Here is a 13,206-nt window from a genome sequence, read left to right as displayed (position 1 = left end):
TAGAATCCAGCCATTCTGTTCCTAGGTAATCATCCAAGAGAACTGAAAACATTTGTCCACACAAAGACTGTACTGTGTTCATACTAACTTCATCTGTAATAACCCCAAACTGGAAACATCCCAAATGTCCATCAACTGGAGAGTGAATAAACAAATTTCCCCCAATGAAATGCTACTCAGCAACAAAAAGGAATCATCTGTTTATACACAACAACATGGACACACCTCAGAATCATTATGCTGAATAACATAAGTAACCAAAAACAGTACATGTTTCATGATTCCATTTATATAAAATTCTAGAAAATACAAGTTAATCTGTGATGATCAATGGTTGCCAGGGGAAGGCAGAAGGAGGACAAGGAGAGGCAGGAAGAAGTGATTCCCACAGATTACAGGAACTCTGAGGGGAGTAATGTTCATTACCTTGACTGCGGATAGTTTCACAGTTATATACACGTATCAGAACGTCAGCAGTGGACTTCTCTGGTGGTACAGCGGATAAGAATTCACCTGCCAGCGCAGAGGACGTGGGTTCCTGGTCCAGGAAGACTCCACATGCGGCCGAGCAGCGAAGCCCACGCGCCACAACTACTGAGTCTGAGCGCCTGGCACCTGTGCCAGCAACAAGAGAAGTCACCTCAACGCCCCAGAACCAAGAGTCACAGCTAGAGAAAGCCTGTGTCTCACAGTGAAGACCCAGCACAACCAAAAATAAATTAATAATTTTTAAAGGTCAGCAGTTATTATATGTTGATTATACCTCTCTAAGGGCTGGTGATTGGCAGTGCTGGAGATTTGCAGGAGACACAGGTTCGATCCCTGGGTTAGGAAGATCCCCTGGAAAAGGAAATGGCAACCTGCTCCAGTATTCTTGACTGGGAAATTCCATGCAAGAAGCTTGGCAGGCTGCAGTCCATAGAATGGCAAAGAGACAGACATGACAGAGCAACTAAACAGCAACAAAAAAACCCTCACTGAACAGAAAAATGAAAAAGCAAAAAAACCCCCCACAGATCCTTGGGCCATGTTCTTGGAGATTCTGATTCAGTAGATCTGGGTGCGATCTGAATAATTTTAGTTGTAACAAGTTCCTCAGGTGATTCTGATGATCAGTCAGATTGGGGGACCCAGGTCTGGAGTGCAGGCCAGTGGTCCTCAATTTTTATTAATCACCTGTGGACTTGTCCAAATGCAAATTCTGGTTAGTAGGTCTGGTGTGGGGCCCCAAAATTCTGCATGTTAACAAGATCTCAGTTGAGGCCAGTGCTGCTGATTCAGTGATCACACTGCCAGGAGCAAGGATAGGGAAATGAGAATTATGTTACATATGAAGGAATCCAGGAAAAAAGCAAAGCAATGGAAGAAATAGGTGAAAGGGGTCAGAAGGTAAAAATAAAGTATTACTGCTTCCCTCATTTAAAAATAAAAAGCAAAGCAAGAAAGATGCTAGCAGGAAGAAACTTCATAGATGATAGATATGTTTACAGCATAGAATGTGGTGATGGTTTTATGGGTGTATACTTTTCTCCAGATTCGTCAAGTTGTGTACATTAAATATATACAAAATTTTGTATGTCAGTTACACCTCAAAAGTGATTTTTTTTAATGTTTTATGTTATATAAACATGTCTAACATCTTCATATGTATTCTTTCCCTGAAGAAAAAGGAGAAAAGAATAAAGGTAGTTGGGCCAGATGGTGGAGGGTAATACAGAGCAATCTCAGACATTTCAGGGACTTTCTGGTCCAGTGGTTGAGAAGCCATGTTCCAATGCAGGTGACCTGTGTTAGTTGCCCCATGGCAACTAAAGCCCACCTGCCACAGTGAAGACCCAGCCCAGCTCCCCTCCCCACCCCCCGAAAAAAATTTCTTGGATGTTTCAACTTTCTATCAGCCACTGTAAATGTTTTAGGAAGGTTGTGTTTGAGGAAGGTGACCAGCAGCAGTGTGAGGGAGAGACCGACACAGCAAAGAGATACCTGCCAAAAGGTATTGCAGAAACAGTCAGGGGATGTGAACAGGTTATTCACGTTCTCTCTCTCTACGCTGAAACTGGGGCACAGCTGATTCCACAGGTTGAAATCCAGCTGTGGGGGAAGATGCTGGAGCCAGGAAAAACGAGCATGTGCAGGAACACGAGGAGGTGGAACAACAGCATCCACAAAGGCAGGAGGGAAGTAAGTTGGGCAGCTGCGTCGCTAGGCCTGGCCAAGCCCATCTCTTTACCGCATCTTTGCCATGGCTTCCCACTCTCCATCCCCACTGCTCTAGGAAGCAGGCACAGTTGTGATTGGTTAAGTTTTGAGCACTGCCATGGGTCGGATTGGGTCCTCCCCCTCCCCAAAATATGTTTTAAGTCCTAAACCCTAGCACCTCAGAATGTGACCTTATTTGGAAACAGGATTGTTACAGATGTGAGTGGTTAAGAGGAGGTCATATTGGCCTTGCAAACTAATATAACCACCCTCTGCAATATAGGTATGCTGCTGCTGCTGCTAAGTCGCTTCAGTCGTGTCCGCCTCTGTGCGACCCCAAAGACGGCAGCCCACCAGGCTCCCCCGTCCCTGGGATTCTCCAGGCAAGAATACTGGAGTGGGTTGCCATTTCCTTCTCCAGTATAGGTATATTCACTTATAAATTACACGTATTGATATATGTACCACTATTTCAGTGTTTTGTAAAATCACAAACATAGAATTTTTAAGGATGGGACATACTGGTAACATGATATTTTTAAATTATTTTTTCTTCATTAATGATACAAAAAGTTCTTATCAAGAAATAAAAAAATGGGGGAAACTGAAATGCATATTACTAAGTGAAACCAATCTGCAAAGGCTACATAGTGTATGATTCCAACTACATGACATTCTGGAAAAGGAAACAATGGAGACAGTAAAAGGATACCCTTTATAATACTGTATATAGATGGATACATGTCAGTATACATTTGTCCAAAACCACAGAATGTACAACACCAAAGATGAACCCTAGTTTTAAAGGACTTTGGGAGATTATGATGCCATCAATGTAAGTTCATCAGTTGTAACAAATGTACCATTCTGTTGATAATGGTGGAAGCTATGCAGGTGTTGGGGCAGGGGATGAATGGGAAACTTCAGTACTGTCCTCTCAGTTTTGCCATGAACCCAAAACTGCTCTAAAAATTAGTCTTTAAAAAAAAAAAATCTTTCAATGAGCAGTGTTAATTAAATAAGGGCTTCCCAGGTGGCATTAGAACCCTCCTGCCAATGCGGGAGACATGAGACACAGGTTCAATCCTTGGGTCGGGAAGATCCCCTGGAGGAGGGCTGGCAACCCACTCCAGTATTCTTGACTGAAGAATCCCCATGGACAGAGGAGCCTGGTGGGCTACAGTCCATAGGGTCACAAAGAGTCAAACACGACTGAGGCAGCTTAGCACGTATGCACATTATTAAATAAGCATTATTATATTTTAAAACCCTGGTTAAATATCATGCCACAGAAATGCAAAGATTTTTTTTTCAACTCAGCAAAGTTTTACTTTAATGTTATATTTGCTCATAAATGACTGAAAAGGCTGATATGCAAGAGACTAACATGCTGTGGTCTAAAGCAACGTCAAAGCCACTGAGAACGTCCTTCAGGAAAAAGACTACTCTAAGTCCCCCCCACCTGGGGCAAGAGCGCCAGAAGGGGGTACTGGGACAGACAAACACACATGGTCTTAGCTTTGCCACCAGGGCTGGCGGCCCAGGACCCCAAGGCACATGATCGGAGGTTGATTGCTTGGAACTTCCAAAGCCTCCCAAAGGTTTGGGTCTTTGAGGGAAAGGCTGAGGTTTTGGGAGGGCCTATGTGCCAGCTGGAAGGGCCCTCAGCCAGTTCCCTCCTCCCACTCCAGCCCCAGGGAGAGCCTAACTCCCTGCTGGCCAGACCTGCTGGGCCCTGGGATGGGGGCAGACTTTCACCCTAGCAGCCCCTGCCAAAGGGACATTTTGGTGTTCCCTGCCATGCAGTGTCAGATGCTAAGGCCTGGCAGTGGCCCTGAAGCAGAAATAAGCCAAATGCACATGAAAAATGGTGACTGCCCAAGACACTCTTAGTTATACCGGCAAAGGGTTGTCATTCTCGGGGTAGATTTGTGATTGCTTAGGAAGAGAGAGTGAAGGGCTGTTGAGGCTCCTTGCCAGGGTGGAACAGCAGGTGGGAGGAGGAGGCAAGGGTCCCGAGGCAGGGGGTAGGGGCTTGGCACCTGCAGCTAGGGGCTACCGGTACCTTCATGTTTATTTCCAGAGTGTGGGATGCTCTGGGGAGGGTGGGGCACATGGTGCTGGCAGCCTCTACCCAGTAGTGTGTGTGTTGGGGGCGAGAGTGGGGTGGGGAAGGGCAAGGGCCCAAGCACCTGTGGTGAGGCCCAAACAGGAATCTGCCCTAAAGGTGGCCGAAGCGGCTCACCTGTAAGAGAGCCCTGCTCCCAAAGGCAAAGGGCCAGCCCAGCGAGGTGACCTCCCAGACATGGGCAAGCCAGGCTGAACCTAGCCACAGCAGGAGATGTGAGGGAAAGTGGTGGTAATGAACAGTGGTAGGACAAGTGGGTGCAGACAGGGCACAGTGAATGCGGGGTGGGCCCAGCGGCCAGGGCCCATCCCTCAGAAGGCAAAGTAGCACTCGTTGGGGTGGCCCACGTGATCCAGGCAGGTACATTGGCTCATGGGCAGGGGTCCACACATCTGCACCACCAGCTCCTCCTCCAGGGATGGAAGGTGGTCCTGGATCATCTCCCCACTCATGAAGCCCTGGCTGTATTCCCAGGCTTCAGGGGCTCTGTCCACCGTGTACCAGAGCTTGAAGCATGCAGAATGTTTGTTCCTCAGTTTCTCCAGCTCGGGCTGCTGCACGATGTCCTTGGTCTGGTTGGAAAACAGCAGGTGACACATGGTATGATCACTGGGGTCCTTCATGATGGCATGAATCACCTGCAGCATTGAGGTGATGCCGGTCCCTCCAGCGATCATGCTCACAGCAGCATCTTGAAGACAGAGTTGGATTTCTTGTCCAGATAGAGGGCAAACTTTGCTTTGCCCTGGTAGACCAGCAGCCCATTGGAGCCCCAGCACTCAAATGGTGTCTCCAGTCTTCATGCTTTCCATGTACTGGGACATCTTTCCTTCAGAGGGAAATGTGGGATGGGTGTCTTTAAAGTAAACCTTGATGACCAGGTCCACAAAGCCCTGGTCGTCATCACTGGAAACGGGCGTGTAGGGCCAAAGGACCAGGTTCCTGTTGATTCGAGCAGAGAGGTAGATCTGCTGGCTGACGGGGAGGCCCCGGATGTGCTGGGGTGACGCCAGAGCAAAGCAGAACCTCCGAGTATCCTGGCTGATGACCTCCTTGACGAGCCACAGCGGGTACTTGATGTCCCAACTCTGGAGCATGATGGCCGGAGTGGAGCGGTGGGACAGCTTCCCGAGGAGGCTGCACGGGAGCCGGACTGCGGAGAGGACCATGTAGCCCAGTGTGCCCAGCTGGGCCCCCATATTGGCACCACTCTGCATTCGCTCCACAGCCGCCGCCAGCAAGACCCGCAAAGATGTACTTTTAAGCTCAGTTATTTTCCATAGAAATTTTTTTTATTAATCACTTAAAATATGAAATTTAAAAAGTGATGTCCAGTTTCAACTGGAAGAATTGCATCTGTGTGTGTGTGTGTGTGTGTGTGTGCGCACGCACATATACACACTCAGTCTTTTCAGTCACATCTGACTCTTTATGAGGCTATGGACTATAGCCTGCCAGGCTCCTCAGTCCATGGGATTCTCCAGGCAAGAACACTGGAGTGGGTTGCCATTTCCTTTCCCAGGGGATCTTCCCCACTTAGGGATGGAACCCACGTCTCCTGTGTCTCCTGCATTGCAGGCAGATTCTTTACCCTTGTCTATGCTTATTCCAATTATCCAAAAAATTTGTTGTAATATGGCTATTAATTCCCACCTTCCCTAACATCAGTCAGTTGTTCTTGCAAACTAATCAGAAAGTGTTAACAATCAGTAAGTTTAAAATTTACTAAAACTCTCCACTGAGAAATTTTAAATCAGATGAGAAAAGTGTTTGCTGGCTTTTTTAAGTGTGAACTTAAAAGAGTTACTTCATCTTCTTCAGCAACAAAACCACATAATGATGGAATGATTTCCAATAGCCAGTTTTCAAAATGCCCTTTTCAGAGCATGCGTGTCTTTGGAAAAGCAGTTAGTTCTCACTTCTTAAGAGAAAAATACTATTATGTCTTCAAAGGGACATATTTTGTGTTTGTTTTTCAACATCTGTAAAGTAGCTTACTAGTGAAAGCCTTTTGTTATCACAGAAAAAACAGACACCCAACTGTTTTTAAAAGAAAAATACATCAACTAATCAGTAAATGAGCAAAAAATGAGAGGAATCCCTCTCGATGATTTCAGGACTTCCAGCTACAGTGGTACTGACTGTGTGGTACTGGTAGAGAGATAGACACATTGATCAATGAAACAAAAAGGAGAACCCAGAAATAGTTCCATGAAACTACAACCACCTGATTTTTGACAAGGTATAAAAGCAACTCAGTGAAGGAAGAATGGTCTTTTCCAGCAGTTTATTCTGAAATTCACAGACAAACAAAAAGAAAATCTGAACCTCATGCTTTATGCAAAAACTAACCAACTCAAATAAATCACATATTTTAATGTAAAGTGCAAAACATAACTTTAGAAGATAACATAGAGAATAAATTCAAGACTTAACGTCTCAATGAAGAGTTCTTAGACATGACACCAAAAGCATGACTCATAAAAGGAAAAAACTGATAAACTAGACCTCATCAAAACTAAAAACATTTGCTCTGTGAAAGACTGCTAAGACAATGAAAACATAAGCTATGGACTGAGAGAATATCTGTAAACTACATATTCTATAAAGGACTAGGTCTGGGATATGTAAAGAAGTCTCAAAATTCAACAGTTAAAAAAAACCTAATTAGATAGTGGGCAAAATTCATGAACAGATATTTCACTGAAGAGGATACAGAAATGGCAAATAAGCACATGAAGAGATGTTTAACGTTAATCATTAGCCACTAGGGAAAATGCAAGGTAAGACCATGATGAGATCACACACATGTGAGCACAGCTAAAATTAAAAATAGAGACTGGACTTCCCTGGTGGTCCAGTGGTTAAGAATCCACCTGCCAACTTAGGGGACACAGGTTCGATCCCTGGTCCAGGGAGATTGCACATGCTGCGGGGCAGCTAAGCCCGTGTGCCATAACTACGGAAGCCTGCATTCCTAGAGCCCGAGCTCTACAACAAGAAAAGCCGCTGCAATGAGAAGCCTGCACACCACAGCTAGAGTAGCCCCCACTCGCCACAACTAGAGAAAGTCTGAGTGCACCAACAAAGACCCAGCTCAGCCAAAAATAAATAAATGTTTTAAAAAATAGTGACAACACCAAATGCTGGTGAGGATGTTTAAAACTGAATTGCTTACACAGTACTGGGAGGAAAGTGAAATGGAACAGCCATTCTGGAAAACATTTTGGCTGGTTCTTAAAGAAACTAAATATGCAACTACCATACAACTCAACCAACTTGCTCTTGGGCATTTATCCTAGAGAAATGAAGACTCAAGTTCACAAAACTATACTTGCGTTTTTAAAAACCTGTACACAAATGCTTACTGGAACTTTATTTGTAATAACCAAAAACTGGAAACAATACAAATATCCTCCAGTGAGTGAACAATTAAACTAGTGGTAGTATTCCATCTGTACCATCAAATACTACCCAGCAATAAAAATGACTTAACTATTGATATATGCAACAACCTACATGACTCTCCTGAGACTTATGCTGAGTGAAGAAAGCTAATCCTAAATGGCTATACACTGTATTATTCCATTTATATTCTTTTTTTTTTCCATTTATATTCTTGAAATGAGAAAATTATAGATACAGAGAACAGATTAGTGGAGTTGCCAGGGGATGGAAGAAAAAGGGGTATGGCTATAAAAGGGAAACTGTGAGGAATCTTTGTGATGTTGGAAATATTTTGTACTTTGTATCAGTGTGGACATCCTGATTAGAATACTGTACTGTGGTTTTGTCAGCTGTTATCATTGGGGGTAACTAGTTAAAGGGTATATGAGACCTATAGGTATTTCTTAGTGTGAATTTATAGTTATCTCAAAAAGTTTAATTTTTTAAAGTTTCTAATAAATAAATGGATAGATAGGAATTCTTTATATTTCCTGCCCACACCCTAATGAATTTTTGGCATACTCAATTTGAGAGATCATTGGCATATGCTGCTAGTCCCAGGATGCTAGTTCCTACACAGTCTTTGGGTTCCTTTAGCTATTCTCAATGTTCTCTTGAAGTTATCTTTCTTAAATGCAAATTTGATCACGTTATTTCCCCAAATCATTAGTCTTGGGACATAAGGACCTTCTGGCTTTATCCTTTATCCAGTATATACACCTGAACACCAAACTACTCACAGTTTCCAATTGTGCAGAACTCTGACTCTGAGGTACCTGAGAATGGGCACAAAGACCTCTTGATTTGCTTATCTCTAGTTAACTAACTTCTAAACTTACCAGGTGCCCTAGCATATATTAAGAATGCCACAAATCTTGATTTAAAAGTTTATTACCTTTGCTTATTAACTCCTAAGAGTCCGAAGATGTTGGTTCTGTGTGATATTTGGAACACTAACCTGCTATCACTCCTGCCAGGTACACCAGCCCCACTCGGAGGCCTTTGTGGACCATTTCCAAGGGGATACCCAGACTCAGCTGCATGATAAGATTCCCCAGGATGTGCTGAACTCTGCGGAGACAAACACCATTGTCAAACATTATGACTAGCACAGGCAGTTATTTCCTTGGGAGGTTAACAGGCATTGATATCTTGTTTCCAGTTAAGAACATGCTTAATGTGAATTCCATTTTCTAATTTTTTTAGGTGACTTTTTAAAGAGATAAAATCTTACATGGAGCTTCAATATGTGAAGCAGATAAAAGGACATTTTAGAAATATACATTTACTTTATAAGTTTTGTTTTACAATAATTACTGATGATGTCAAACAGAGCAGTGAGGAAGCTTCAAGGAATGGACTATAAGCTCGCAATTATGGGTTTAGCTGACAGTTGCCATCACATGTCAGCCTCAGCACTTGATTTTGTTTTAGTTGCACAGTAATATTGAGAGAATACTAATTCACTCATATTGAGTTGAAATTTCAATAGGTTTTTAAACATCTCTTGCAAGCTCAGGGTAGTCTTTAATGAAACAGAGGTGGTGGGACTTCCCAGGTGATCCAGTGGCTAAGATTGCCCTCGCTCCTAATGCAGGAGGCCTGAAATTTGATCCCTGGTCAGGAAACTAGATCCTACATGCCACAGCTAAGACCTGGCACAGCCAAAGAAATAAATAAAACAGATATGGCAGGAGAAACCTCATTCCCATTCCCAGTTCTGTATTTAAAAGGTTTTAAGTTTACCAGAATGGGGAAAAAAAAAATGTTTACTAGTAACACTAGCTAAACTTGGTTTCTCTCACATAAATATACTATAAATTGGTATATAACATTGTTGAGTAGAAATGCTTTTTATTATAGTTTATAAACATGGAAAAATATTTTTAAGTGAAATTGACATTATTTTGCTTGTCAAGCCCCACAAGCATCTATGGAAACTCTCTGAATGTCATTTGGCAAATTTCCATAAACAGTAATCCTTAATTTAGTTGCTATGTAGCAAAATGCTTTAGTTTTTTTGAGGGGGCATGGTGAATCAGAATTCTGAGTGAGGTCATAAAAGGCTATTAGCACTTAAGAGACTGTAAGCAAAACTAAAAGGCAGGCACTGCATCACCTATTGCTTGTATTATTCTAAATAAACTATTTTACACCCATCAAAATGTTGATGAATTACATTTTTAACTTTGGCAGAGGTGGGGAGGAAGGCACTGGCAATTCACATTTTAAAGGGAACATTTAACACCACACAACTTGGACACAGTTCTAGTTTGGTGATAATTTGGTCTCTTCTCATTTATTTTCCTACATAAATACCAATAGTAGGCAGTTACAATACAATACAAAGTACACTGGACTTGGAGTTAGCACTAATGGGTTGAGATCTCACTCTACAAATGACTGCATCCCGTAAGCCTCACATAAAACAGCACAAGCAGTTCTTGCCTAGTCCAAGGGTTGCATCAAATAAGATTATGGATATAAAAGTACCTGATCAATAATATACCACCTATATAGCACAGGGAACTGTGCTCAATATTCTGTAACAACCTCATTGGGAAAAGAATTTGAAAAAGAATAAATACATGTACATGTATAACTGAATCACTTTGTTGTACACGTGAAACTAACACATCATTGTTAATCAACTATAGTCCAATATAAAATAAAAAGTTAATAAAGTACCCAACAAATGTTCAGGGTTATGGTTACTTACAGTCACCTTTGACATCAGTGACTCAGCTGTCATTCCTTACCCAGCATGAACCAGCATGTATGAGATAAATCTCCAGGCTTCCTCCCGCTTCTCAGGACGGTAGATAAAAGGACTCTCCAAGATGCCCGTGTCCAAGGTGATCCACTGTTTCTGAGGCTTCCATACAGCATAGTAAATAAATAGCGCCAGCTGACAGGAAGGGGCAGACACTAAAGTTAACTATACCTGCTGCAGAAAGCGGCCCCATTAAAGCCCACAGGCACGACCTCTGTTTGAAACAATTTGCTCTTAAGAGGCCCGCTCCACAGCATGTGCTCAGATGGCAGGGATTCAATTCCCTGTTGTATATCTGGACCATATAACTGTAGGCATCTCCTACTTCTTCCAGCAATTAGGAGCAGCCCTAGACCAAACTTCAAAGAATCTTTCTTACACCCACTTTCCCCTCCTCCTCTGCCCTCCTCTTCCCACCTTCACCATTTGATCATTCATTTACAACTTAATATGAAATTAGGTCATTGCTGGCTTCTGAAAAATAGAGGAGGGAAAGGGAAAAATAGTAACTTGACAGTGGGAAAACCTGGCAAACACGACCTTAACCAAGTGATGAAGGCTCATGTCACAGGGATGTCGTGGGGGTGCCCCCCACTCCCTAATGTGATGTGATGAGAAGCGTTCTTCACTTCTGTGGTCTTCCTCCCCCAAACTCATAACTCCAGTCTAACCATGAGAAAAAATATCAGACAAACCCAGACAGAGGGACATTGTATAGGATACCTGGCCAGTAACGCCTCGAGACAATCAAAACTATGGAAAGCAAAGACAGAGAGGGTCAGAGATCAGAGTAGACTGGGGAGATGTGACAACTAAACAGTGTGATACCCTGGGTTCGAAAGTACAGAAGGGACAGAAAGAGGTTACCGATAGAAAAACTGGTAAAATTCAAATTAAGCCTGGAGTTTAGTTAATACTAATATATCAATATGAGTTTCCTAGTTTTGACAAGTGTAAAACTATGGAAATGTAAGATATTCACATTGGGAGAAATTGGGTAAGGGGCATAAGGAACTCTCTTACTAGTTCTATAACTTTTCTATAAAGCTAAAATTACTCCAAAATAAAAAATTTCCTTAAAAAAAATTTTTGGCGGCACCACTCAGTCTGCAGGATTTTAGTTTCTTGGCCAGGGATTGAACCCAGGCCCCTGCAGTAAAAATATCAAATTCTAACCTCTGAACTGCCAGGGAATTCTCCCTTTTCTTTTTTTAATGTACGGTCTATCACCTCCAGCAAAATATTGAGTAGAAATGGTGATAATGGGCATTCTTGTCTTATTTCTGATTCTAAAGGAAAAAATGACTTTAACATTTCACTGTTTGCAGTATTAAGCCCCTAAGATGGTCCTCAAGGGTCCTCACCACTTAATATTCACACCCTTGAATAGTTTCCTCCTTCAATGAATCAGGGCTGGTTTCTGTGTCTGCCCCAACCAAAACAGCATTGACAAAAGCTTCTTTCAGGAACACCACATTTTGGCCTTATCTTTATATAAACCATAAGAGGCCAGGTCCCTAAGATAGTTAAATGTATATTTCAAAGTAACTAAACCACAGTATTTGGTCAAATATCATCCTACATGTTTCTGTGACTTTGAATAAAGCAGACTACCCTCCGTAATGTGGGCCAGCTCGTATCAGTTGAAGGCTTCATAGAACAAACATTCCTTGAGCAAGAAGGAATTGTGCCAACAAGTGGCCTTTGGACTTCAGCTTACCCCCAGGTTGCTAGTCTGCTGGCCCACCCTGTAGATATTAAATTTGCCAAGCCTCCACAATTACATGAGCCAATTCCTTAGAATAAATCGATCTCTCTCTCTCTCCACATATGTATATAGATAGATGATAGATAGTGTGTGTATGTGTACATCCTATTGATGCTGCTTCTTTTAAAGAACCCTGACTAATACAGTCCTTGATAAAAAAAAAAGTTGAGGCATCAGTGGGAACTAAGAGAATAACATTAGGAACTTCCTAATACTCTTAAGTCGGGGCTTCCCTGGTGGCTCAGAGGGTAAAAAAATCCACCTGCAATGCAGGAGACCTGAGTTCAATCTCTGGATCCAGAAGATCCCCTAGAGAAAGGAATGGCAACCCACTCCAGTATTCTTGCCTGGAGAATTCCATGGAGAGAGGAGCCTGGCAGGCTGCAGTCCACGGGGTCACAAAGAGTCAGACACGATTGAGTGACACACGCGCGCGCGTGCGTGCGCACACACACACACACACACACACACACACACACGCTCAAAGCTCCTAAGTCACATCCCACAGGCAGCCATCCTCTGTCAGTTCCTTTATGAGGCATCATGGTGTGGGAGAAAAAGATGGGTGAGATAAGGCTCAGGAGAAGCCCAGTCCTGGTCAAATAACTAAGTATGTGGCCTTGGGCAAGTCACCCCACTCTTTTCTGGAAAACAAAACAGCTGACTGCACCAGAGTCTGATACTCACTGCATGCTGCCCAGAGCCAACATCATTAGAAGATCCCAGTCCCATTTTTTCCTACTGAAATCTGGAGGCAACCTATAGCTCTTTTAAACATACAGCTCCGATAGACCTTACCAATCAATCACAGTTGGTTCTTGCGATCAAACCAATTGGAAACCCAGAGATTATTTGATCTCTAAAGCCCCCACCAACTAAAATGAAATGAAG

The 13,206-nt window shown here is 42.9% G+C and overlaps 1 protein-coding gene, 1 long non-coding RNA gene and 1 pseudogene across 5 annotated transcripts in view; 1 reads left to right on the top strand and 2 right to left on the bottom strand.

The window, feature by feature from the left end:
- RHBDL2 (rhomboid like 2) overlaps positions 1 to 13,206 on the bottom strand; it is a 55,903-nt gene that overhangs the window by 15,408 nt on the left and 27,289 nt on the right. For all 4 annotated transcript variants that reach the window (XM_020896927.2, XM_020896924.2, XM_070468374.1 and 1 more), the window contains exons 3-4: positions 10,534 to 10,682; positions 8,733 to 8,845 (exon numbers count right to left, since the gene is read on the bottom strand). In XM_020896927.2, the coding sequence (XP_020752586.1) occupies positions 8,733 to 8,845; positions 10,534 to 10,682 (262 nt within the window). The remainder of the gene's footprint in view (positions 1 to 8,732; positions 8,846 to 10,533; positions 10,683 to 13,206) is intronic.
- The window catches only part of LOC139035276 (uncharacterized), a 54,097-nt gene that overhangs the window by 22,275 nt on the left and 18,616 nt on the right, over positions 1 to 13,206 (top strand). The gene's annotated exons all lie outside the window — the stretch shown is intronic.
- Positions 2,896 to 8,726, bottom strand: LOC110139276 (NADH-cytochrome b5 reductase 3-like; annotated as a pseudogene).

This window comes from Odocoileus virginianus, chromosome 5, assembly GCF_023699985.2.
Source record: "Odocoileus virginianus isolate 20LAN1187 ecotype Illinois chromosome 5, Ovbor_1.2, whole genome shotgun sequence".
Taxonomy (NCBI): Eukaryota; Metazoa; Chordata; class Mammalia; order Artiodactyla; family Cervidae; genus Odocoileus; species Odocoileus virginianus.
Note: the sequence above shows the minus strand (reverse complement) of the source record. Positions and strands in the feature narration are given on the sequence as shown.